This window comes from Crotalus tigris, unplaced genomic scaffold (assembly GCF_016545835.1).
Source record: "Crotalus tigris isolate CLP2741 ecotype Arizona unplaced genomic scaffold, ASM1654583v1 scf7180000024308.805542, whole genome shotgun sequence".
Taxonomy (NCBI): domain Eukaryota; kingdom Metazoa; phylum Chordata; class Lepidosauria; order Squamata; family Viperidae; genus Crotalus; species Crotalus tigris.
The window spans coordinates 247,680-272,549 of record NW_024100480.1 but is presented as its reverse complement, the minus strand read 5'-3'; the positions used below and the strand labels follow the sequence as shown (position 1 = coordinate 272,549).

At 46.9% G+C, this 24,870-nt stretch overlaps 1 protein-coding gene across 4 annotated transcripts in view; it reads left to right on the top strand.

Moving 5' to 3' along the window:
- Positions 1-24,870, top strand: part of EXOC4 (exocyst complex component 4) — a 281,528-nt gene that overhangs the window by 207,745 nt on the left and 48,913 nt on the right. For all 4 annotated transcript variants that reach the window (XM_039324739.1, XM_039324738.1, XM_039324737.1 and 1 more), the window contains one exon: positions 19,615-19,834. In XM_039324739.1, coding sequence (XP_039180673.1) covers positions 19,615-19,834 — 220 coding nt within the window. The remainder of the gene's footprint in view (positions 1-19,614; positions 19,835-24,870) is intronic.

Sequence of the window (24,870 nt, the reverse complement as noted above, 5' to 3'; positions counted from 1 at the left end):
TTATTAAGAATTTAGTTTTGCCCCACCCATTGGACCTAGGCCTCATCCATTCCTTTTCCTTAGCAATTGCTTAGCGATTTCCGTTCCGAGTCCAGCGAGTTTTTGCCCCGTTTTTATGATCTTTCCCGCCGCAGCTGTTAAACCAGTGGTTCTCAACCTTTTTAATGCCGCGACCCCCCAACCGGTCATAAGTCGAGGACTACTCAACCGGTCGTAAGTCGAGGACTACTCAACTGGTGCAGCACCATTTGCAGAATGGGACTTTTGGCGGGCTCAGCAGGGCAGAGACAGCCTGGACAATTCCTATTGGCTTTTGAAAGCCAATAGAATTAGACTCTATTCAAGAGAGTCTATTCTATTGGCTTTCAAAAGCCAATAGAATAAAAGGGAGTAGCACAGCTAAGGAAAAGGGGGGAAAAAATGGCAGACTGCGTTGTTTGGCGACCCCCGTGAAATGGTCGTTCGACCCCAAATGGGCTCCTGACCCACAGGTTTAGAACCACTCTGTTAAACGAATACATTTCATTTTGCTAAGTTAGTAAGTTAAGTTAAGTTAGTAACGGGGGGTGTGTGTTTAAGGGAATTCCCACTGACTTTGCTCGTCAAGAGGTTGCCAAAACACAATTGCCTGGCTCTGAGGCCCTGCAGCCGTTGGTTGCCCAAGTGTCCAGATTTTGATCGCGTGACCACGGGGAGGCCCCAATGGTTGTAAGCGTGAACTCCGTTCATAAGCCACTTTTTTTTTCATTGCTCCTGTGACTTTGAATGGTCACCAAACAAACGGTTGTAAGTCGAGGACTTCCTGTAAAACTTTGGAGCCCTTAGTACTCTCTTGAGTTTGGTCTGCTTGCAGCCATTTCGCTGCCAGACTAGGTAACGTCATCAATGCAGTGACCCTGTTATCTAGTTTGGTAATGAAACGGCTGCAAGGAAACGACCATGTTCAGAGACCACCAAGGACCCCACAGTGGTTGTTGTCGTCCTCCTCCTCCTCCTCTCTTCAAACCCACTCCCTTCTAGCACTGATGATGTTACCTAGTTGGGTCAAGAAACATCTGCAAGAAAACCATCAAGCTCAGAGAGCACTAAGGACCCCCCAGTCTTTCCTCCTCCTCCTCCTCCTCCTCCTCCTCTTCCTCCTCTCTTCAAACCTACTCCCTTCTAGTACTGATGATGTTCCCTAGTTGGGTCATGAAATATTTGCAAGAAAACAACCAAGCTCAGAGAGCATCAAGGACCCCACAGTCTTCCTCCTCCTCCTCCTCCTCCTCTTCTTCCTCCTCCTCCTCCTCCTCTCTTCAAACTCCACTCCCTTCTAGCACTGATGATGTTACCTAGTTGGGTCAAAAAACGTCTTCAAGAAAACCACCCAGCTCAGAGAGCACCAAGGACTCCACAGTGTTCCTCCTCCTCTTCCTCCTCCTCCTCCTCCTCCTCCTCCTCCTCCTCTTCCTCCTCCTCCTCCTTCTCCTCCTCCTCCTCCTCCTTCTCCTCCTCCTCTCTTCAAACTCCACTCCCTTCTAGCACTGATGATGTTACCTAGTTGGGTCAAAAAACATCTGCAAGAAAACCACCCAGCTCAGAGAGCACCAAGGACCCCACAGTGTTCCTCCCCCTCCTCCCCCCCCTTGCAAACCCTACTCCCTTGCAGCACCGATGCCGTTTCCTAGTTGAGTCATGAAACATCTGCAAGAAAACCACAAAAGCTCAGAGAGCGCCTTGGACCCCGCAATTCAGCTCTGAGCTACCAATAAGTAAAGCATCCCTTCCTTCTGGGACAATTGTCACACGCTAGGAGCTGATTGCCAGCTGCTTCCTAGGAACCGGTTTAGCTCTGAAACAGTCTGCAATTCCCATCCAGTAAATCAGGTCAGGCTCCTAGAGCACCAGAGCTGATGAAGTATGCATATCAGGCCACGAATATTTACTTGGTGGGGTCACCCTGGATTGATGCCTGCAGCTCATGCCAGCAAAACCGCTTTAGAAAAATAATTCTGGCGATCCCCTTCTTTTTCGCCTCTTGGCTTCCTTCTCTTTGCTTCTCTTACACATAAAGCTTATCTCTTCTCCAGTTGCCGGAGGAGACTTCAAATGAAGGGATTAAGACTTTTCCTCCCTCTGGTTTGTCCAGTTGCTTATAACTTTGACCTCTGGCTGCTGACGGCTTCTCCCCAGCGGACAAGTCCGTTGGAGAGAGAGAGACACACACACATGGTGAGGTTTGTGAGAATTATCTGTCAGAGCCACACAAGGCTTTCTGCATAAAAATAAAATAAAATTGACCCATCAGGCCTGCTATTGCAGTCTTCCTTAATTCAGCCATCGGGGTGTTCTTTGTTTGCAGCTTAAAAGCCCTTCAGCTGATTCTTTTCCTAGAAAACAGATGCAACCTTTTAAGCCATGTATTAACCCGTTTGGCCCTCTTTAAAATAAAAAAAAAAAGAATGCAAATTTTTCCTGCAAGAAATAAATAAGGAGCATTTTGCAGCGTCCTCCTTAATTCTAGGTTGAATCTCTCCTTGATAAGTTTCCATCCATTCTTTCTTGTTCTTCCTTCAGTGTTTTGGAGACTACGGCCACCCCCTCTTCTCTGGGGCAGCCCCTCAAATATTGGAAGACTGCTATCATGTCACCCCTAATCCTTCTTTTCCTTAAAAGAGACATATCCAGTCCTTGCAACATCCATTATGCAGTTTAGCCTCCAGTTCCCCTAATCGTCCTTGTTGCTCTTCTCTGGGCTCTTTCCAGAGTCCCAACATTTTATATGTGACCCAAATTGGATTCAATATTCCACCAAAACTGGATGCAATATTCCAAGTATGGAATTATAAATGTTTGCAAGAAAACTACCAAGCTTTGAGAGCACCAAGGACCCCATAGTTCAAGGATAGGCAACCTCGGCTCTTTTATGGCTCGTGGACTTCAACTCCCAGAATTCCTGAGCCAGCCATGCTGAGGGGAAAGGGGGAGGTTTCCATGCTGAGCCATGCTGGCTCAGGAATTCTGGGAGTTGAAGTCCACGAGTCATGAGGGGGCCATAGTTTCCCCCATGCTGGCTCAGGAATTCTGGGAGTTGAAGTCCGCAAGTCATGAGGGGGCCATAGTTCCCTGATGCTGGCTCAGGAATTCTGGGAGTTGAAGTCCACGAGTCATGAGGGAGGCATAGTTCCCTCATGCTGGCTCAGGAATTCTGGGAGTTGAAGTCCACGAGTCATGAGGGGGCCATAGTTCCCCCATGCTGGCTCAGGAATTCTGGGAGTTGAAGTCCACAGGTCATAAAAGAGCCAAGGTTGCCTACCCCTGCCATAGTTCAACCTTCAACTATAATTACTCTCTTCAGTCAATAAACCCAAAAGTTTGTTTCTAAGTAGGAGGAAAGAACATTAAGGGGAGAAAAAAATCTCTTCTTAATTGGGGTCAGTTCCCAAAGGTTATACTTCTACTTAGAGTTTTCTTTTCTTTTTATGCTGCTTGCAATATTCCCAAGTGCTGGTCTTGGAAAGGGGAGAAGCCTTGCGCTCTTCAAAAAATCACGGAAAGGGGTGGAATTTCTCAGGAATTCCATATCACAGCCCTGTGCAAAAAACACTTGAAGTTTACCCAATCAGAATATGAAAAGGCGGTAATGAAATGAGCATGTGTGGGCTTCCCCTTAGCCCCCCTCCCACACACTTCCGGGTCACTCCCTTCAAGCGAGCAGTTGCTAATTTTAAAAGTGACAGCAGTGGAATTAGCCAAGAATTCAGAGAAGCAGGTGGACTTCACACCAAAGCCCAGTTAGACGCTTTGAATTTATATATATATAAATTCAACGGAGCCCCACAATTTCTGGAGGCAGGTTCTTCGTATATATTCATCTCCAAGTAATATAGTAATATATCTATCTATCTATCTATCTATCTATCTATCTATCTATCTATCTATCTATCTATCTATCTATCTATCTTTTCTGAGGTTTTCACGGGTGTTTGTATGTAGGTCTTTGGTTATTCGGGTTTTCTCCCACGTCAAATTGGAAGTGTCTTGGCGACGTTTCGACAAAGTCCCATTCGTCATCTTCAGGCTGGTGCTTTCGGCTTCGTGCTTCTAGGAAGAAAAAGCTATGATCACACATTGTTCCTAGAAGCACGAAGCTGAAAACACCAGCCTGAAGATGACGAATGGGACTTCGTCAAAACATCGTCAAGACACTTCCAATTTGACGTGGGAGAAAACCCAAATAACCAAAGACTGACCAACTATCTATCTGTCTGTCTGTCTGTCTATCTATCTATCTATCTATCTATCTATCTATCTATCTATCTATCTATCTATCTATCTATCTTCTTAGCTGCTCTTCTTTGCTCTTTCTAGAGTCTCATCATCATCATCATCATCATAAAGTTGGAAGGGACCTTGGAGGTCCTCTAGTCCAACCCCTTGCTCAGGCAGGAAACCCCTATACCATTTCAGGCAAAGGGGTGTCCAATCTCTTCTTAAAAACCTCCAATGTTGGAGCATTCACAGATTCTGGAGGCAGGTTGTTCCACTGGTTAATTGTTTTAACTGTCAGGAAGTTTCTCCTTAGTTCTAGGTTGCTTCTCTCCTTCATTAGTTTCCATCCGTTGCTTCTTGTTCTGCCTTCAGGCACTTTAGGGAATAGCTTTTGACTCCTTCTTCTTTGGGGCAGCCCCTGAGATACTGGAAGACTGCTATCATGTCCCCCCTCGTCTTTCTCTTCATTAAACGAGACATACCTAATTCCAGCAACCGTTCCTTATATGTTTTAGCCTCCAGTCCCCTGATCGTCTTTCTTGCTCTTCTCTGTACTCTTTCTAGAGTTTCAACCTCTTTTTTACATCGTGGTGACCAAAACTGGACGCTGTATCCCAAGTGTGGCCTTACCAAGGCGTTGCAAAGTGGTATTAGCCCTTCATGTGATCTTTATTCATTTATTGATCTCTATCCCACCTCAACTCAAGGCAGCAAACATCTCCAGCACACTGTCCTCCTCCTTCTATTTTCCCCACAACGACAACCTTAAGAGGTGGGGTTGGGCTGAGACAGAGGGATTGGCCCCAAGTCACTCAGCTGGCTTTGATGCCTAGGGCAGGACTAGAACTCAGTGACAGTCTGGAGATTGGCCAAAATTCCCCCTCCATCTAAGGCGGGATTAGAACTCAGCATCACCTGGTGATTGGCCGAAAGACATCTAACCAGCTTTCACACCTAATGTGGGACTAGAACTCACCGTCTCCTGGTGATTGGCCAAAAGTCACCCAGCCGGTTTTCATGCCTAAGGCGGGACTAGAACTCAATGTCTCCTGGTGATTGGCCCAGAGTTGCCCAGCTGTCCATGTCTAAGGCAGGACTAGAACTCACCGTCTCCTGGTGATTGGCCCAAAGTCACCCAGCTGTCTTTAATGCCTAAGGCGGGACTAGAACTCACCGTCTCCTGGTGATTGGCCCAAAGTCACCCAGCCGGCTGTCATGCCTAAGGTGGGACTAGAACTCACTGTCTCCTGGTGATTGGCCCATAGGGGAGGGGATGGAAGGAGACGGAAGGGAGGGGAAGTAAAAAGAGAAGAGAAGAGAAGAGACTTTATGTTGGATTCTTCAAATGGAGCTTCCACCTACCATGCAGTCTACCTGTAACTTCTGCCTTGCAGTTCACAAGTCATTCTCCAGAAAGGGGGGGGAACCCTGAGTTGCCTACAGCTCCCTTGAGCTAATTTGTTGTGATGATTTTGCCACCATAAGTCTTTTGACGGCTAATTAAATTAATCTGCACAGCGCCCAGACACACAAGTAGCTTTGCCCAATCACCAGGAGAAACGGAATTCTAGTTCCACCTTAGTCGTGAAAGCCAGTTGAGTGACTTTGGGGCAATGACCAGGAGTTCTAGTCCCACCTGAGGCATGGAAACCAGCTGGGTGACTTTGGGCCAATCACCAGGAGATTGTAAGTTCTAGTCCCACCGTAGCCATGAAAGCCAGCTGAGTGACCTTGGCCCAATCACTAGGAGATGGCGAGTTCTAGTTCCACCTTAGGCGTGAAAGCCAGTTGGATGATTTTGTGGCAATGACCAAGAGTTCAAATAGGCATGTAAACCAGCTGGTGACTTTGGGCCACTTTCTCTCTATATATATCTCTTTCTCCTTCTCTCTCTCTCCCTCTCCCCCCCTCTCTCTCCCTCCCTCTCTCTCCCTCCCTCTCCTTCCCTTCTTCTTTCCTAAATCCCTCCCCTCCTCCCTTCCCCTCCATGTCTCCTTCCTTCCTGCCTGCCTGCCTGCCTGCCTGCCTGCCTGCCTGCCTGCCTGCCTGCCTGCCTGCCTGCCTGCCTTCCTTCCTTCCTTCCTTCCTTCCTTCCTTCCTTCCTTCCTTCCTTCCTTCCTTCCTTCCTTCCTTCCCCAACTGAAAGGTGAAAAAAAAAAAGCTTGGGGAAAGAGGAGGAACAGGAAAAGGAAGTCAGGAAGTGAGTTATTTAATAAGACCACAAGATTCATTCACCAGCCCGGCACAGCAAAAGAGGCCCTTTAATATTCCAAAGCTAAATTAGACAGCCAATCCAGTGCAGGCCTCGGGCGTTGACATGTGTTTTGTACTGACAGTTAATTAGATGTTGTCTACAGCAATCATAGGCTGTCATTTCTAATACGCGTGGAGAAATTTGAAGGATGGGAGAATCTCCTTTTCTCTCTCTTTCCCCCCCCCCCCCCCCGCTGGTTTCTTTCCCCACCCCTCAAAATGGAATTATTTGGCAGAATTAGCGAGCAACACGGGAAGTGTTAACTCCGACAAATCGCGGAGACTCGTCTTTGCATGCCAGCCAGTGGGAGACCTTTTCATAAGTCTTTTATCCGTTCCCCGGGCCAAGAAAAGGCACCGCAACATTAACAAGAACGGTGTTGCCCCCCTTCGCTGTCTCTCCAGCCTTCCGCAGGGGTTTGTTATCCCGGTCTGAGCTTTAACCGTTATTTAAATGTGGGACGAGTTCCACGGCCCTGCCAGCTTTTGAGCACGAAATGTTCTGCCAAATTTGGTACAGACTTAACCATCACAATGGAGGCCAAGCAAGACAGTTGTTCAGTTTCCCCCACCCCATTTTACGACCTTCCTTGTAATGGTTGTTAAATGAATCACCACAGTTGTTAAATGAGTAACACGGCTATTAAGTGAATCCGGCTTCCCTCCATGGACTTTGCTTGTCAGAAGTTCGCAAAAGGAGATCGTGCGACCATCCCTGTAGGACGCTGCGACCGTCATGAGTATGAGTCGGTTGCCAAACATCTGAATTTTGATCCCGTGACCGTGGGGATGCTGCAACGGTCGTAAGCGTGAAAAACGGTCCTAAGTCACTTTTTTTCAGTGCCGTTCTAACTATGAACGGTCACTAAACGAACAGTTATAAGTTGAAGACTACCTGTACTGGGCCCAACACACTTCCACGGGTTGGCTAACGGTCGGCTTGTAGAAGAGAATATTTGTAGCTCGGGTTGATTTGTGGGGTCCTTGGTGGTCTTTGAGCTGGGTGGTTTTCTTGCGGACCTTTCATGGCTCAACTAGGGAACATAATCAAGGCTAGAAGGGAGGGAGGATTGTGGAAAGGAGGAGGAGGACTGTGGGGTCCTTGGTGCTCTCTGAGCTTGGTGGTTTTCTTGCAGACGTTTCATGACCCAACTAGGGAACATCATCAGTTCTAGAAGGGAAGGGGGATTGTGGAGAGGAGGGGAAGAGGAGGAGGAGGAGGAGGAGGAGGAGGAGAAGGAGGAGGACGACGACTGTGGGGTCCTTGGTGCTCTCTGAGCTTGCTTGTTTTCTTATAGACGTTTCATGACCCAACTAGGGAACATCATCAGGGCTAGAAGGGACTGGGGTTTGTGGGAGGAGGAGGAGGAGGAGGAGGAGGAGGAGGAGGAGGAGGAGGAGGAGGAGGAAAAAGATGGTGGGGTCCTTGGTGCTCACTGAGCTGGGTGGTTTTCTTACAGACGTTTCATGACCCAACTAGGGAACATCATCAGTTCTAGGATTGTGGAGAGGAGGGGAGGAGGAGGAGGAGGAGGAGGAGGAGGAGGAGGAGGAGGACGACGACTATGGGGTCCTTGGTGCTCACTGAGCTGGGTGGTTTTCTTACAGACATTTCATGACCCAACTGGGTAACATCAGAAAGGAGAGGGATTTGAGGAAGAGAGTGAGTGAGTGAGTGAGTAAAGGAAGGAAGGAAGGAAGGAAGGAAGGAAGGAAGGAAGGAAGGAAGGAAGGAAGGAAGGAAGACTGTGGAATCCTTGGTCCTCTCTGAGCTTGGTAGTTTTGCAGACGTTTCATGACCCAACTAGGTAACACCATCAGGGCTAGAAGGGAGTGGGGTCTGCTCTCTCTTTATATACAAGTGGCATGCCCTGTATACATACTTGCATATAAAACGAGAGCAAACCCCAGACACCCTTCTAGCACTGATGGTGTTGTCTAGTTGGGTCATGAAACGTCTGCAAGAGAAGAGGCCAGCTCACAGAGGAAGCCAGGAGCCCCACTGTTGACTCGGTTGAGAAGGTGGACCTTGTGCGTCTGAGATCTACAGATGACCCCAAATTGGGTAGAATAGATTCAGAAACCAGGGTTGAAGTTCATAATTATCTTATTATGTTTAGAGGAACAGATGAAAGTGGAAAAATGAATTTCTTCAGAGAGAAACACAAAGTGCTTCACAGATAATAAATAAAAAGGAACAAAAAATGCAAGGGTAGTCCTTATGTGGGCTTAGCTTGTTTGTTTGTTTTGTTTTGCCTTGATACGCTTGAGACTGTGGTTGGACTAAAAACACATATTTTATGGTTTGTGTAGATGTTTCTTTTTTTAAGCAACTATGAACTGAAAAATAGACATGGCTACAGCTGAAATGGCCTTATACTTAAGTACTGTGGTACTGTTATATTCTTTGATGTTTAGTCCCTTCATCTTCCTTCCTTCCTTCCTTCCTTCCTTCCTTCCTTCCTTCCTTCCTTCCTTCCTTCCTTCCTTCCTTCCATCCATCCATCCATCCATCCATCCATCATCCACCCATCTTTTCCTTGCTTCCTTCTTTCCTTCCTTCTTTCTTTTCTTCCTTTCCTTCCTTCCTTTCATCATCCATCATCCATCCATCTTTTTCTTCCTTCCTTCCTTCCTTCCTTCCATCATCCATCCATCTTTTCCTTGCTTCCTTCTTTCTTTTCTTCCTTCCATCATCCATCCATCCATCTTTTTCTTTCTTTCTTTCTTCCTTCCTTCCTTCCCCTCCCCCTCCCTCCCTCCTTCCATCCATCCATCCATCATCCACCCATCTTTTCCTTGCTTCCTTCTTTCTTTCCTTTTTTCTTCCTTTCCTTCCTTCCTTTCTTCCTTCCATCATCCATCCATCTTTTTCTTCCTTCCTTCCTTCCTCCCTTCCTTCCTCCCCTCCTTCCCTCCCCCCTCCCGCCTGCCTGCCTTCCTTCCTTCCTTCCTTCCTTCCTTCCTTCCTTCCTTCCTTCCTTCCTTCCTTCCTTCCTTCCATCCTGGCTCAGGAATCCTGGGAATGAAAATCCACAAGTCATAAAGGGCCCATAGTTCCCCACCCTTGCCGACAATCTAAAATTAAGACATTTCAACCATGAGCACCAGAACCAAGGAGAACTTTGGCCAGCTGGTGGAAGTATTCAAGTCCTGGTACAGGGCCTCCCCCCCCCTTATTTCATTCTCAGATTGTGTGTGTGGGGAGGGGAGGGTCATTCCTGCCCCCAGAGAGTCAACCACGGGCAAAACGTCGCTGAATAAAAACCATCTGAAGTCACTTAATGGTGACAACTTTGTTGTGTAATAGAACTGAGGCCCCCCGGCTTGATTTAAAACCGGTCGGGGATGGTATTTCCAAAAGAGCTCTTTGTTTATTTACCGGAGGCCACCACGGCTGGGTCCCCCAAGGAGTGGGGAGAAGGCCCTTGACTACAGATCAGCCAGAGCTTGGATGCTCTTCTGTGGTCTCCTTTTTCGTCTTCTTCCTGGCACCCTCACCAAGACAAGAGGCATAAAGAGGCTGGCATCACGAAGCCCCTCCATATGGCACCCAGAAGCCTCGGGAACCGGTTCAACAGCACAGCGTATGCCACTCCCCGGCGCCCGCCAGGCATGGGGGGGAAGAGAGCCGTGTCGGATCAGACCAACTGGCTCGTCGTGGCCAGCCGGATGCCTCTGGGGTGGCCTACGAGTTGCAGTGTGTGTGTGGGGGGGGGGACCCCTTCTTTGGGGTCACGTGAAGAGAACCGTCCCTTCCCACTCTATTCTATGTTCTGTCTTCAATTTGGAGAAATAAGGAGAAATTTCCCAACAGCCAGAACAGTTAACCAGCAGAACGACTTGCCTCCAGAAACTGGGGGTGCATCATCCCTAGAGGTTTTTAAGAAGAGACCGGACAGCCCCTTGTCTGGAATGATCTAGGGCAGGGGTCTTCAAACGTGGCTCTTTTATGACCGGTGGACTCCAACTCCCAGAATTCCTCAGCCAGGCACGTGAGGAATTCTGGGAGTTGAAGTCCACCAGTCATAAAAGAGCCACATTTGAAGACCCCCTGTCTTCAATCTAACACACAAAATGGAGGCTGGCTGAGCAATTCTGGGAGTTGAAGTCCACCAGTCATAAAAGGGCCACGTTTGAAGACCCCTGCCTTAAATCTAACAAACAAAATGGAGGCTGGCTGAGGAATTCTGGGAGCTGAAGTCCACCACTCATAAACAGGCCAAGTTTGAAGAACCCTGTCTTAAATCTAACAAACAAAATGGAGACTGGCTGAGGAATTCTGGGAGCTGAAGTCCACCACTCATAAACAGGCCAAGTTTGAAGAACCCTGTCTTAAATCTAACAAACAAAATGGAGGCTGGCTGAGCAATTCTGGGAGCTGAAGTCCACCAGTCATAAAAGGGCCACATTTGAAGACCCCTGTCTTCAATTTAACACACAAAATGGAGGCTAGCTGAGGAATCCTGGGAGTTGACGTCCACCAGTCATAAATGGGCCGGGTTTGAAGACCCCTGTCTTAAATCTAACAAACAAAATGGAGACTGGCTGAGGAATTCTGATAGCTGAAGTCCACAAGTCATAACAGGGCCAAGTTTGAAGACCCGTGTCTTAAATCTAACAAACAAAATGGAGGCTGGCTGAGGAATTCTGGGAGTTGACGTCCACCAGTCATCAACGGGCCACATTTTAAGACCCCTGTCTTAAATCTAACAAACAAAATGGAGGCTGGCTGAGGAATTCTGGGAGTTGAAGTCCACAAGTCATAACAGGGCCAAGTTTGAAGACCCGTGTCTTAAATCTAACAAACAAAATGGAGGCTGGCTGAGGAATTCTGGGAGTTGACGTCCACCAGTCATCAACGGGCCACATTTGAAGACCCCTGGTCTAGGGTCTCCTGCTTGAGCTGGGAATTGGACTAGAAAACCTCCAAGGTCCCTTCCAACACTGTTGTTGTTGTTAATTCTGCTCTCAATTGTGTTTTTTAAATTGTTGTCTAACAGTGCTGTCCTTTCCTTGCTGAACCCTGCTGATTTTTCCCGGTGGGCTTACGATGGCTGTTTAATATGTTAGCCCCACCATGCGTGTTTTCTCATGATCCCACCGCCCCAAGCCTAACGAATTACCACTTACACTTCACTTACTTCATCGGATCCCTTTATTAGCCCCTAACACGATTTGTGTCCTGTCGAAGCCCCTTCTCTTTCATTTAAATTAAATGCTAACCGTTTTCTCCTCCTCCTTTATCCCCATCTAGGCTGCTTTTGAGACCCGTGAGTAGCTTGTTACGGCATTAATTAGGATTTCACGGCAAGAGCACAGCTTCTCAGATCTGGTCCGAGGGGTTTAAGTATCCCCGTTGCCACTTTCAAACGAGAAATTTACGGACAAACTCCCCCCTTAATAAGCCTGTTTTGCCCCTTTTAGCAAGGCGGGAAATAATTAGACTTAGGACACTCAATCCTATTTGCCCGTCCCTAAGAATGGAGTTCACGCCTCAGCGGGGCTTCGTCCGTGGAAAATTATCCCGAGAGTTTAAATTTGCATTCCCAAATTTACTGTTTTCGTATTTCCCAAGAGTTTACGTTAGCGTTCAAGTTATCGTTTTTGTGTCCCCCCATGTGGGTGTGAGTGTGTATGTGTGTGTGTGCACAGATATAGTTAGTCCTCAGTTCATAACCACAACGGAGCCCAAAATGTCTCTGAGACATTTGCTCGGCGGGTTTTGCCCCGTTTTACGACCTTTCTGCCTGCCGTCGTTAACCAAATCACTGCAGTTGTTAAGTCGGTTCCACGGTTGTTAAGTGAATCTGGCTTCCCCCCCCCCATTGGCTTTGCTTGTCAGGAGGTCGCAAAAGGGGATCACGTGATCCCCCCCCAGGACACTGCGACCGTCGTAAATAGGAGTCAGTTGCCAAGCGTCTGAATCTTGATCACGTGACCCTGGGAGATGCTGCAACCGTCGTAAGTGTGAAAAACAGTCGTAAGTCCCTTTTTTCAGCGCTGATTAAGCCAACGCAGTCAAGGTAATTCAGGAAGGTAAAGTGCCTTTTTAGCATGCAAGTGGTCCTCAGTTTATGACCGCCACCGAGCCTGGAATTCCCGTGGCTATGCGAGACAGATAATAATAATAATAATGATGATGATGATGATATTGGAAAGGACCTTGGAGGTCATCTAGTCCAACCCCCTGCTCAGGCAGGAAACCCTACACCATTTTGGACAAATGGCTGTCCAGTCTCTTCTTAAAAACTTCCAGTGTTGGAGCATTCACTGCTTCTGGAGGCAGGTAGTTCCACCGGTTAATTGTTCTCACTGTCAGGAAGTTTCTCCTTAGTTCCTTGTTGCTTCTCTCCTTGATTAGTTTCCATCCGTTGCTTGTTGTCCTGCCTTCAGACCCTTTGGAGAATAGCTTGACTGCCTCTTCTTTGGGGCAGCCCCTGAGAGATTGGAAGACTGCGGTCATGTCCCCCCTCGTCCTTCTCTTCATTAAACTAGACCTACCCAACTGGTCTTCATATGTTTGCTTTTTTTAAAAAAAAAAAAAGTTTGTTGGTTTAAAAAAACCAACAACTTTGCATTTCTTTTTAGAAGCGAACGTAGCCTCTAGGAAAAAGAGAAATTTCATTTGCTTGGTGTGCCTTCCCTTTCCAGCCCCCCCCTCCACCTCACCCCAGCCCCTCCTTTTCCTACAGAGTCAGGCCCAAGCAATATGGCCCCCTTTGCGCTTTCCATCTGGACCGCTAGAAGCACCGGCTGCTCTCTTGTAGACGTTCTTGCTTTTCAGCCTGTAATTAACACAACAGCTCTGGGCTTCAAAGGCGCCCGTAGTAAAAAGTTAGGATGCTTCAAGCACATTATTCAGAATTTCTCTTTTGGGGGTGGGGGGTGTGGGGGGTGGAGAGGGCGTGTGATTGGCGGTTACGAAAAAGCTCAAGTCTCCCATTGTTTTCACACTGACCACCCATTGCAGCGTCCCGGGATGTACGTGCAGATGCTTGACAACTGACTCAGGTTTAGGACGGTCGCAGTGTCCCGGGTCACGGTGCCCCCTTTTGCAAACTTCCGGCAAGCAAAAACTAATTTCACTAACTTAACAACTGCAGGGATTCGCTGAACAAAGGTGTCAAGGAAAGTCGTACACTGGGGCAACACTCACTTAACGAAGGTCCCACTTAGCAACCTGAATTTTGTTTAAGCGGGCCTGTACTCCGGTCATCTTTCTTTCTGCCTCATGAGCTTTGTGTCTAACTTCGCCCGCTCAGATGTTCGCCTTAGTGGGGGGAGGTTTCACACCCCCCTCTTCAAAAAACACAATGTTGTTCGCCCCTTCGGAGCTGCCTTTCCCCGCCAGCTTCATAATGAGCTTGATGGAGGTTCAAAACGGGACTTGGCTTAAACGCAGCCTCGCATGGAACGTAAAGTGGTTTCTTAAAGAGTGCGGAATCTGTGTCGGTTGTGACTTTTTGTGTTGCTTTCCTGGGGATCTGATCCCTGTGTCTGTAAAGGGTGCGCCGATTTCTTTGTGGTCAGGGTTCTGGATAGACACAGGCCTGGAAGAGTGAGCTTAGCGGCTGCTGCTGGCGTTTCAAATGTCGTTTTGTCCCGTCTTTCTGAGTCACTCCTTGGATTAGGCTGTCTTTGGTCTGAACATCCGTTTTGGAGTGTTCAGACCTGTCCTCCCTTCGCTGAGATCCAGACTGGTCTAGTAGTAGTTAAGGCCCCAGGCTAGAAACCAGGAGACAGTGAGTTCTAGTCCTGCCTTAGGCGTGAAAGCCAGTTAGTGACTTTGGGCCAGTCACCAGGAGACAGCAAGTTCTAGTTTCGCCTTAGGTGTGAAAGCCAACTGGGTGACTTTGGGCCAGTCACCAGGAGACGGTGAGTTCTAGTTCCACCTTAGGCATAAAAGCCAGCCGGGTGACTTTGGGCCAGTCACCAGGAGATGGTGAGTTCTAGTTCCGCCTTAGGCGTGAAAGCCAGCTGGGTGACTTTGGGCCAGTCACCAGGAGACGGTGAGTTCTAGTTCCGCCTTAGGCGTGAAAGCCAGGTGGGTGACTTTGGGCCAGTCACCAGGAGATGGTGAGTTCTAGTTCCGCCTTAGGCGTGAAAGCCAGTTAGTGACTTTGGGCCAGTCACCAGGAGACGGCGAGTTCTAGTTCCGCCTTAGGCATGAAAGCCAACTGGGTGACTTTGGGCCAGTCACCAGGAGACGGTGAGTTCTAGTTCCACCTTAGGCATAAAAGCCAGCCGGGTGACTTTGGGCCAGTCACCAGGAGATGGTGAGTTCTAGTTCCGCCTTAGGCGTGAAAGCCAGCTGGGTGACTTTGGGCCAGTCACCAAGAGACGGTGAGTTCTAGTTCCGCCTTAGGCGTGAAAGCCAGGTGGGTGACTTTGGGCCAGTCACCAGGAGATGGTGAGTTCTAGTTCCACCTTAGGCATGAAAGCCAGCTGGGTGACTTTGGGCCAGTCACCAGGAGATGGTGAGTTCTAGTTCCGCCTTAGGAGTGAAAGCCAGGTGGGTGACTTTGGGCAGTCACCAGGAGACAGCGAGTTCTAGTTCCGCCTTAGGCGTGAAAGCCAGCTGGGTGACTTTGGGCCAGTCACCGGGAGATGGTGAGTTCTAGTTCCGCCTTAGGCATGAAAGCCATCTGGGTGACTTTGGGCCAATCACCAGGAGACAGTGAGTTCTAGTCCTACTTTAGGCCTGAAAGCTGACCGGTTGAGAAGACCTTGGACGTGTCACTCTCTCTTTCTCAAGCCAAGTGACCTCGCAGGCTTGTTGTCGTAGGGCAAATAAGAGGAGGAAAGTGTATTGTATCTGTTCACCGCCTGGAGTTATTTGTAAAAACCATAAAGGTGGGACATAAATGAATAAAATTTAGCATAACAAGCGGTCAGTTATCCAAACAAACCGAGCGATCTTCATCCTTCAGTCTGAGTTGTGTAGCATTAGCTGGAGCAGAGAGCTCGGCAGGCGTGAGGTCCCAAACTTCACCCTGTTGTTGTGCTGGACACAGTGACCGCACAGGTGTGAAGTTTTGTCCTCGGGAGCTTTCCAATGCTTAACACCCAGTTGCATCCATTTTTGCACCCCCTAAGTAGCTAATCAGCTCAGCTGAATGATCGGTGAAAGGGCCATCTGTCTGCTGTATTTAATGGAGTGTCTTCACATCCCAGATAGGAAATAATTGGATTGACAGACACACAGGCCCTCACAAGAGTGTTTGTTAACTGATTAGAGGAGGATGGGGGGGCTGAGTGGGCTGGGGGAGCAGCAGGGAAGGGTGTTAATTGAGTTGATTCTATCCTATCTGACATTGGATGGACAAGGGGGGGGGGGATATTTACCATTTCAGAGGCTCCTGTTCTTTTGAAGGCAGCGGCGGGGAAGATATAGTAGTACATTAATTATTATTATTAGTGAATAAGAAGTGAAGGAGTCTCGGAATTGGAATTATCGTCCCAAGAGGGTCAACAGACTTTGAGTCCCTCCGTTAAAATGCCAATTTGGAATATATACAGCAGGGGTTCTCAACCTTGGGAACTTTAAGACTTGTGGACTTCAACTCCCAGAATTCCTCAGCCAGCAAAGCTGGCTGAGGAATTCTGGGAGTTGAAGTCCACAAGTCTTAAAGTTGCCAAGGTTGAGAACCCCTGATATACAGGGATATCATGTAGATGTTCCTGAAAGAACTGTTCTTTTGAAGGCAACAAGTGGGAAACCTGTTTTTGTCATGCTGTAACGCTAGAAGAGATAATAATAATAATAGTAGTAAAGTTGGAAGGGACCTTGGAGGTCATCTAGTCCAATCCTCTGCTCAGGCAGGAAACCCTACACCATTTCGGACAAATGGCTGTCCAGTCTCTTCTTACAAACTTCCAGTGTTGGAGCATTCACAGCTTCTGGAGGCAGGTTGTTCCACTGGTTAATTGTTCTCACTGTCAGGAAGTTTCTCCTTAGTTCCAGGTTGCTTCTCTCCTTGAGTAGTTTCCATCCGTTGCTTCTCCTGCCTTCAGGGGCTTTGGAGAAGAGCTTGACTCCCTCTTCTTTGGGGCAGCCCCTGAGATATTGGAAGACTGCTATCATGTCCCCCCTTGTCCTTCTCTTTGTTAAACTAGACATACCCAATTCTAGCAACCGTTCCTTATATATTTTAGCCTCCAGTCCCCTAGGACACAATATTTCTAGCTTGGGGTTGAAATGAGCTCAGGTGTTTGGTGCCCTCTGAACTGGGTGGATTCCTTGCAGACATTTCACAACCCAAGTAGGTAACATCATCAGTGCTGGAAGGGAGAGAGGTTTGCTTTCTGTTTACATGGAAGTATACAGGGAAAGCCACTCCCAATAAAAGAGAATATTCGTAGCTGGTTCAGATAAGAGGTCCTTGGTGCTTTCTGAGCTTGGTGGTTTTCTTGCAGACGTTTCATGACCCAACTAGGGAACATCATCAGGGCTAGAAGGGAAAGGGGATTGTGGAGAGGAGGGGAAGAGGAGGAGGAGGAGGAAAAAGACAGTGGGGTCCTTGGTGCTCTCTGAGTTTGGTGGTTTTCTTGCAAATATTTCATGACCCAACTAGGGAACATCATCAGGGCTAGAAAGGAGAGGGGTTTGCAGAGAGGAGGAGGAGGAGGAGGAGGAGGAGGAGGAGGAGGAGGAGGAGGAGGAGGAAGGACTGTGGGGTCCCTGAGCTGGGGGGTTTTCTTGCAGACATTTCATGACCCAACTAGGGAACATCATCAGGGTTAGAAGGGAGTGGGCTTTGCGGAAAGGAGGAGGAGGACAGACAACTATGGTGTCCTTGGTGCTCTCTGAGCTTGGTGGTTTTCTTGCAGGCGTTTCATAACCCAACTTAATAACACCATCAGTGCACACATCAAAACCACCAAGCTCAGAAAGACCTCACCATGCTGATGGTGTCAAAACGAGACCCTTACAGTGTGAAAAACAGCCATCAGTCCCTTTTTTCAGCGCTGTTGCAACTTCGAACGGTCACTAAACGAATCGTTGCGAGTCGAGGACTCCCTGCATACAACAGCGGGTTGCCTCTCGGAAGAAACGTTTGTGATCTAAAGCAGCCACGTTTATTTACCATCCGCTTGACCTGGAATATGGCTTCTCATCGTTCCCCAGACTCCGTTTCATTTTTATGTGCGATGATGTTTTATTGTTGTTAATAATGAGATTGTCAAAGGGGGGGGGGAAACTGCTGTTCGAGATTGGGCTAAAAAGATAAATGAATTCCCCCAACAGTTGTTGCCTTGACACGTAATCCTACAATTGCCAAATTAATTTGACTGCATTCTTGTCAAAGGGCTCCTGGAAACGCCGTTAAGATTTTCTTCAGCTGTCAAAATGCGGCTGTTTTCATAAGATCGCTTGGTCCTTCAGCTCCTCCATCTAGGCCAGGGGTAGGCAATCTTGGCTCTTTTAGGACTAGTGGACTTCAACTCCCAGAATTCCTGAGCCAGCCATGCTGAGGGGAAAGGGAGAGTTTCCAAGCTGAGCCATGCTGGCTCAGGGATTCTGGGAGTTGAAGTCCACAAGTCATGAGGGGGCCATAGTTCCCCCATGCTGGCTCAGGAATTCTGGGAATTGAAGTCCACAAGTCATGAGGGGGCCATAGTTCCCTCATGCTGGCTCAGGAATTCTGGGAGTTGAAGTCCACCAGTCATAAAAGAGCCAAGGTTGCCTACCCCTGGCCTAAGTCCTCCTGTTTTAAGCGGTGAGCCTCCTAGACCAGGGGTAGGCAACCTTGGCTCTTTTATGACGCGTGGACTTCAACTCCCAGAATTCCTGAGCCAGCCTGGCTCAGCTTGGAAACCTCTCCCTTTCCCCTCAGCGTGGCTGGCTCAGGAATTCTGGGAGTTGAGGTCCACCAGTCATAAAAGAGCCAAGGTTGCCTACCCCTGCTCTAGGCCTTCTCAAGGCGTGCTTTAATTGTACATGAGATCACACAAATTCAGATGGCCTTCTGCTGGAGATGAACCACGTTCAAAGTACGAGTAGTCCTCAACTTAACAATAGTTTGTTTATTGACCGTTCAAAGTTACAACGCCACTGACAAAAGTTGACTTAGGACCGTGTTACGGCCTTTGCGGCATCCCCTTGACCATGCGATCAATATTCGGATGCTTGGCAACTGGCTTGTATTGATGACCTTTGCGGTGTCCCACTTTTTGTGACCTTTGCGGTGTCCCACTTTTTGTGACAAGTAAAGTCAGTGGGGGAAGCCAGATTCGTAACAACCAGGTTATGTCAGTGATTCGCTTAAGCCAGAGGTCTTCAAACTTGGCCCTTTTATGACTTGTGGACTTCAACTCTCAGAATTCCTCAGCCAGCGTGCCCACTGACTAAGGAATTCTGGGAGTTGAAGTCCACAAGTCATAAAAGGGCCAAGTTTGAAGACCCCTGGCTTAAGAACTGTGGTTTTTTTTATAGTTTTTGTGTTTTACTGATGGGCAGGCTCCATCACATTCCTACGTCAAGGACCAGCTATGCGGATTTTTACTTTTATCACCATGAAGAAACTGCGTGTTCTACAAACAAACCATGAATCGGAGCTGCGGCTGATGGGTTAAAGAGGCTGTTTTTTCTTTCTTTCAGGAAATAAAAATGTTTCCGTACCAATCTTCGACTGTGTACATCCTCACACAGACATAAGTGAAGCTGTCATCTTTTAATTGTAGTCATAAATCGTGCTTTCTTAGAAAAATAAAATGAGCTAAATAGATGTGGGATCAGTGTTTTGTTTTCAAATCCGCAGTCTCTTTGTTCCTTTGTTTAATGTATTTTACAGGTGGGATAAATACATTAAAGAAAGAAGAAAAAAAACACCGCGACCGTCATAAGTACGAGTCAGTTGCCAAGTGTCCGAATTTTGATCACAGAACCATGTGTGTGTGTACTACAATGGTTATAAGTGTGCAAAAACAGTCCAAAGTCACTTTTCTCACGGCTGTTGTAACTTTGTCACTAAATGAACCGTTGTAACTCAAAGGACTCGCTGTGTTGTGTTGAAATGGCGAAATTCACAAGCTTCAATAATGTCCTGGTGGCATTGCCTGCTGTCGTAATGATGCATCTCCCTGTTTTTGTTCATATTTCAGGTTTATTCAAGAGGTCGAACAGGCTTTGGGCCTCGGCCCCACGAAACAGTGCCCTCTCCGAGAGTTCCTCACCATGTACATTAAGAACATTTTTCTTAATCAAGTTCTGGGTGAAATTAACAAGGAAATCGAGGGTGTCACCAAGATTACCGATCCTCTGAAGATCCTGGCGAATGCCGACACCATGAAAATGCTGGGTGTGCAGAGGCCTCTATTGCAGGTAAGTTTGGGGGTTAAAAAAAAACCCCTTCCCATCTTCACAGATAATCCTTGACTTACTGTTCTGTCCCAGCTTACGTGAGTCCTTGTTAACTCACAAGGACGAACTCCGCTTTTAACCAGTAGGCTGGAAATGCAGGGAAAACAAAAACCCCTTTTATTAATTAGGTACAGACCTGCAAAATGTCCCAAAAGCAAAGGCAAACAAAACACGATGCAAATGGAGAATTGTCCAAGGCAAACGGAACACGATGCAAACGGAGAATTGTCCAAGGCAAACAGAACACGATGCAAACAGATAATTGTTCACAGGCAAGGCGAACAAAACAGGATCCCATGAAACTTGAGCCCTTTGCCAACGGTTGCCTTCCGCAACCAGCACCGCCCACACCTTCCCTTTTTATTATGCAGCCCCAAGGCGTGGCTTCTCAATGCCTTCTCCTCCTCCCTTGGAGCCGCCCCCTGACCTCCCTCTGTCCTGCTCTTGTTGCTTGTTGGCATTTGCGAGCGTCTATGAAGTCTTCCAGCTGTGAGTCCTCAGAGTCTGACTCAGCTTCCCCGCACAGCTGGGTCTCAGCCAGAGCACGAGTAGATTGTAAGTCCTGGAGCTCATCAGAGCCTTCCTCCGACTCTGATTCCCTGGACTCAGCTACCGGGTCCAGGGGCTGGCACGGACTCACAACACTTAAGGCCGGTAGCTTAAGGACCGTCCAACATTACAACAGGCCACCCAAAAGCTACTTACGACCTGTTTTTCGAAGTTAACAGTGGCTGCAGAGTTACACACCCGATACTTCATCAAAATACTTGACATCTGCTTCACACCCAGTTTTTCTAGCCTGGCCTCAGATACACCTTGCATGATGGATTAGTTTAATTAGCCTAACGGCATGCAGAAGTTTGGTTCCATTCAAGGAAACATCGTGCTCGTGAATCTTCATTTTTGTATTCCTTCATCCTGGTTTGTGTGGCTACTTGGATTCCTTTGTCCTCACCCAAGAGCCTTACACAGCCAGTCCACAACTTGCAAGCATTCATTTGGTGACCGTTTGAAGTTACAGCAGCGCTGAAAAAAGGGACTTAACAATAAGGTGACCAACTTTTTTACAATGAAAAGGAGGAGACAAATAAACTGAAGAAAAAATATCGTAAATAAAAGAAATATTTTATTCATTACAACAATAATACAGACAACTTGCATGTGCAAAGTTTGCCAGCCGGGTGTTTTGGCGCACTCAGCAGCAATTCCTATTGGCTTTTGAAAGCCAATAGTGTGAGTAGCACAGCTCATGCAAAAGCTGAAAAAAAAAACATCAAAAAAAGGTGCCGGAACGCCATTCTGAGCTTCTATGAGGGAAAAAAAAGCCCTGCAGATTAGTCTTCAAATATCGAAAAGGAGGACATGAAGGAGGACACTTTTTGAGGGAGGACAGAACTTACAAAAGGAGGACTGTCCTCCCTAAAGGAGGACGGTTGGTCACTTTATTAACAACCTTAACAATTAAAAAAATGTAACAATTCCGTGGTGAAAAAAGAAAGGTTCTACATTTAGGCAAGAAAAACCAAATGTACAGGTACAGTATAGGTGCTACCTGGCTCAATGGTAGTAACTGTGAGAGGGATCTCAGAGTCCTAGTGGACAATCACTTAAACAGGAGCCAGCTGTGTGCTGCAGCTGCCAAAAAAGCCAACACAGTGCTAGGCTGCCTTAACAGAGGGATAGAATCAAGATCACGTGAAGTGTTAATACTGCTTTACAAGGCCTTGGTAAGGCCACACTTGGAATACTGCATCAGTTTTGGTCACCGCGATGTAAAAAAGATGTTGAGACTCTGGAAAGAGTGCAGAGAAGAGCAACAAAGATGATTGGAGGACTGGAGGCTAAAAGATATAAAGATCGCTTGCTGGAATTGGGTATGTCTAGTTTAATGAAGAGAAGGACGAGGGGGGACATGATAGCAGACTTCCAGTATCTCAGGGGCTGCCCCAAAGAAGAGGGAGTCAAGCTACTCTCCAAAGCACCTGAAGGCAGGACAAGAAGCAACGGATGGAAACTAATCAAGGAGAGAAGCAACCTAGAACTAAGGAGAAACTTCCTGACAGTGTGAACAATTAACACATTTAATTAAACCTGGATTTAAAACAAACAAACAAACAAACAAACCCAAGAACATGTGAAATGTGACAGCTGGCTCCTGTGAACACTTCTCAAAATAAAAGGTGGAAATAAAAAGTTGTTTTTCTTGTCCTAACCCCAACTAGGGAACAGTCAGGATAAGAAGCTTTAAAAAGGGCATCCAGTGTTAGAAAACAATCTTTAGATTCACTGCCTCTTGTTTACGTTGATGGGAAACAACCTTGTTTAAAAGCAGCATCTTACAAATGACCCAGTCTCTGAGCTTTTCGCTCATGCAGTCACACATGAAGGCTAAATGGATTTCAGGAGCAGATTAATTATCCATAGCTGCTGCCGTTGATTAATTAGCTTAGGCTGCAATCCAGCTAAAATATGCAGTTATGCAACTGGGTTTACCGCTCGTTTTCCCCCTCCCAGCAGACATTCATAATGGGAAAAGAAGATAAAATGCATTAACTTGCATAATATTTAAATATGGCCGTGTTATGTGAAGGCACAATGGTGGAGGACCCAGCTTACTAAGAATTGTCAGTTTTAGCTTTGGGTTGTGGGTCTAGCTGCTTTTGATGGCTTAGCGTGTCGTGCAAACTCAGCTCTTTGAGATATTAAGCATATTAAGTGTATATATATATATATATATATATATATATATATATATATACATACATATACATATACATATACATATACATATATATGTATTGTTTTGATGTAGGTCTTTGGTTATTCGGGTTTTCTCCCGCGTAAAATTGGAAGTGTCTTGGCGACATTTCGACGAAGTCCCATTCGTCATCTTCAGGCTGGTGTTTTCGGCTTCGTGCTTCTAGGAGTAATTGTTTTGATATATATATTAAAGTGTGTATTATGTATATATATTGTATTGATATGCATTAAGTACATTAAGTTTACATATTATATTGGTATGTATTAAGCATATTAACTATATATTACATTCATATATATTAAGTATATTAGGCATATACATTATATTAATGCACATTAAGTATAAGTAGATATATAATGATATATCAAGGGCATTAAGGTTGTTCAGTAGATTTCTGCAAATCTAAAAAAGTGCGTAATTCAATAAGCAGGCGAAGTGCCTCTTTCTGTAAACAGTCTCTAACATGCCAATTTAAAAATGTTAAGTTTTGTTGTTAGTTGCGAAGTCGTGTCCGACCCATCGCGACCCCATGGACAACGTTTCTCCAGGCCTTCCTGTCCTCTACCATCTTCTGGAGTCCATTTAAGCTCACGCCTGCTGCTTCAGGGACTCCATCCAGCCACCTCATTCTCCGTTGTCCCTTTCTTCTCTTGCCCTCCATCTTTCCCAGCATTAGGCTCTTCTCCAGTGAGTCCTTCCTTCTCATTAGGTGGCCAAAGTCCTTGAGGTTCAACTTCAGGATCTGGCCTTCTAAAGAGCAGTCAGGGTTGATCTCCTCTAGGACCGACCGGTTTGATCGCCTTGCAGTCCAAGGGACTCACAGGAGTCTTCTCCAGCACCATTGTTCAAAGGCCTCAACAGATAGATAGATAGATAGATAGATAGATAGATAGATAGATAGATAGATAGATAGATAGATAGATAGATAGATAGATAGATAGATAGATAAATAGATGTTGTTAGTTGCGAAGTCGTGCCCGACCCATTGCAACCCCATGGACAACGTTCCTCCAGGCCTTCCTGTCCTCTACCATCTTCTGGAGTCCATTGAAGCTCACGCCTCCTGCTTCAGGGACTCCATCCAGCCACCTCCTTCTCTGTCGTCCCCTTCTTCTCTTGCCCTCCATCTTTCCCAGCATTAGGCTCTTCTCCAGTGAGTCCTTCCTTCTCATTAGGTGGCCAAAGTCCTTGAGGTTCAACTTCAGGATCTGGCCTTCTAAAGAGCAGTCAGGGTTGATCTCCTCTAGGACTGACCGGTTGGATCGCCTTGCAGTCCAGGGGACTCGCAGGAGTCTTCTCCAGCACCAGAGTTCAAAGGTCTCCATTCTTTGGTGCTCAGCCTTTCTTATGCCCCAACTTTCACAGCCATACCTTGCAACTGGGAAAACCATGGCCTTGACTGCCAAGGAAAGAAACGTCCTCTTAGTTTTGGAGAAATTTCTCGTCAGCATTTCCGGCGTGGCTCAGTTCCATCATCCCACATCTACAAGGACTTATCTCTGTGGCTTCTAAGCAATGAAACCTAAAGATTTCCAAATAGCACAGTGTCTACTCCAAACATTGTTCTTTGCAATAATGTTGAAAAGGCCACAAAGTATTTTTAGCTGTGGTAGAACAACTGGTCTGTTTTAGAAAGAAAAGGGGGAAAAAAAGGACCCTTGACTAGTTATTGTTTAGCTATCTTACCCCACTGGCAGCTGTCTAAACAGGGGGGGGGTGACATTTGGGAAAAGGGGGTGAGTGTGAAATAAGATCCGGCCAACACAATCTGACCTTAATAATGGATGGAGACAGAAGTCCAGAAAAGGTCAGGCAGATGGACTGAGATGCAGCCATTGAAGTGGCTTCAAATAGATCGATTGGAGTCTTCAAATATTTAAAGCTTGGACTTTTTTTTATACAAGAAGTCTTGAATAAGATTCCCCCCCCCTTTTTTGGGTGGGGTCCTGGGTGCTCTCTCGAGTTTGGTTGTTTTCTTGCCGACGTTTCATGACCCAACTAGGTAATATCATCAGTGCTAGAAAGTAGTGGGGTTTGGGGCAGGAGGAGGAGGAAGAGGAAGAGGAAGAGAAGGCATGTGGAGTCCTTGATGCTCTCTGAGTTTCTAGTTTTCTTGCCGACGTTTCATGACCCAACTGGGTAACATCATCAGTATTAGAAGGGAGGAGGAGGAGGAGGAGGAGGAGGAGGAAGAGGAGGAGGAGGACAACTGTGGGATCCTTGGTGCTCTCTGGGC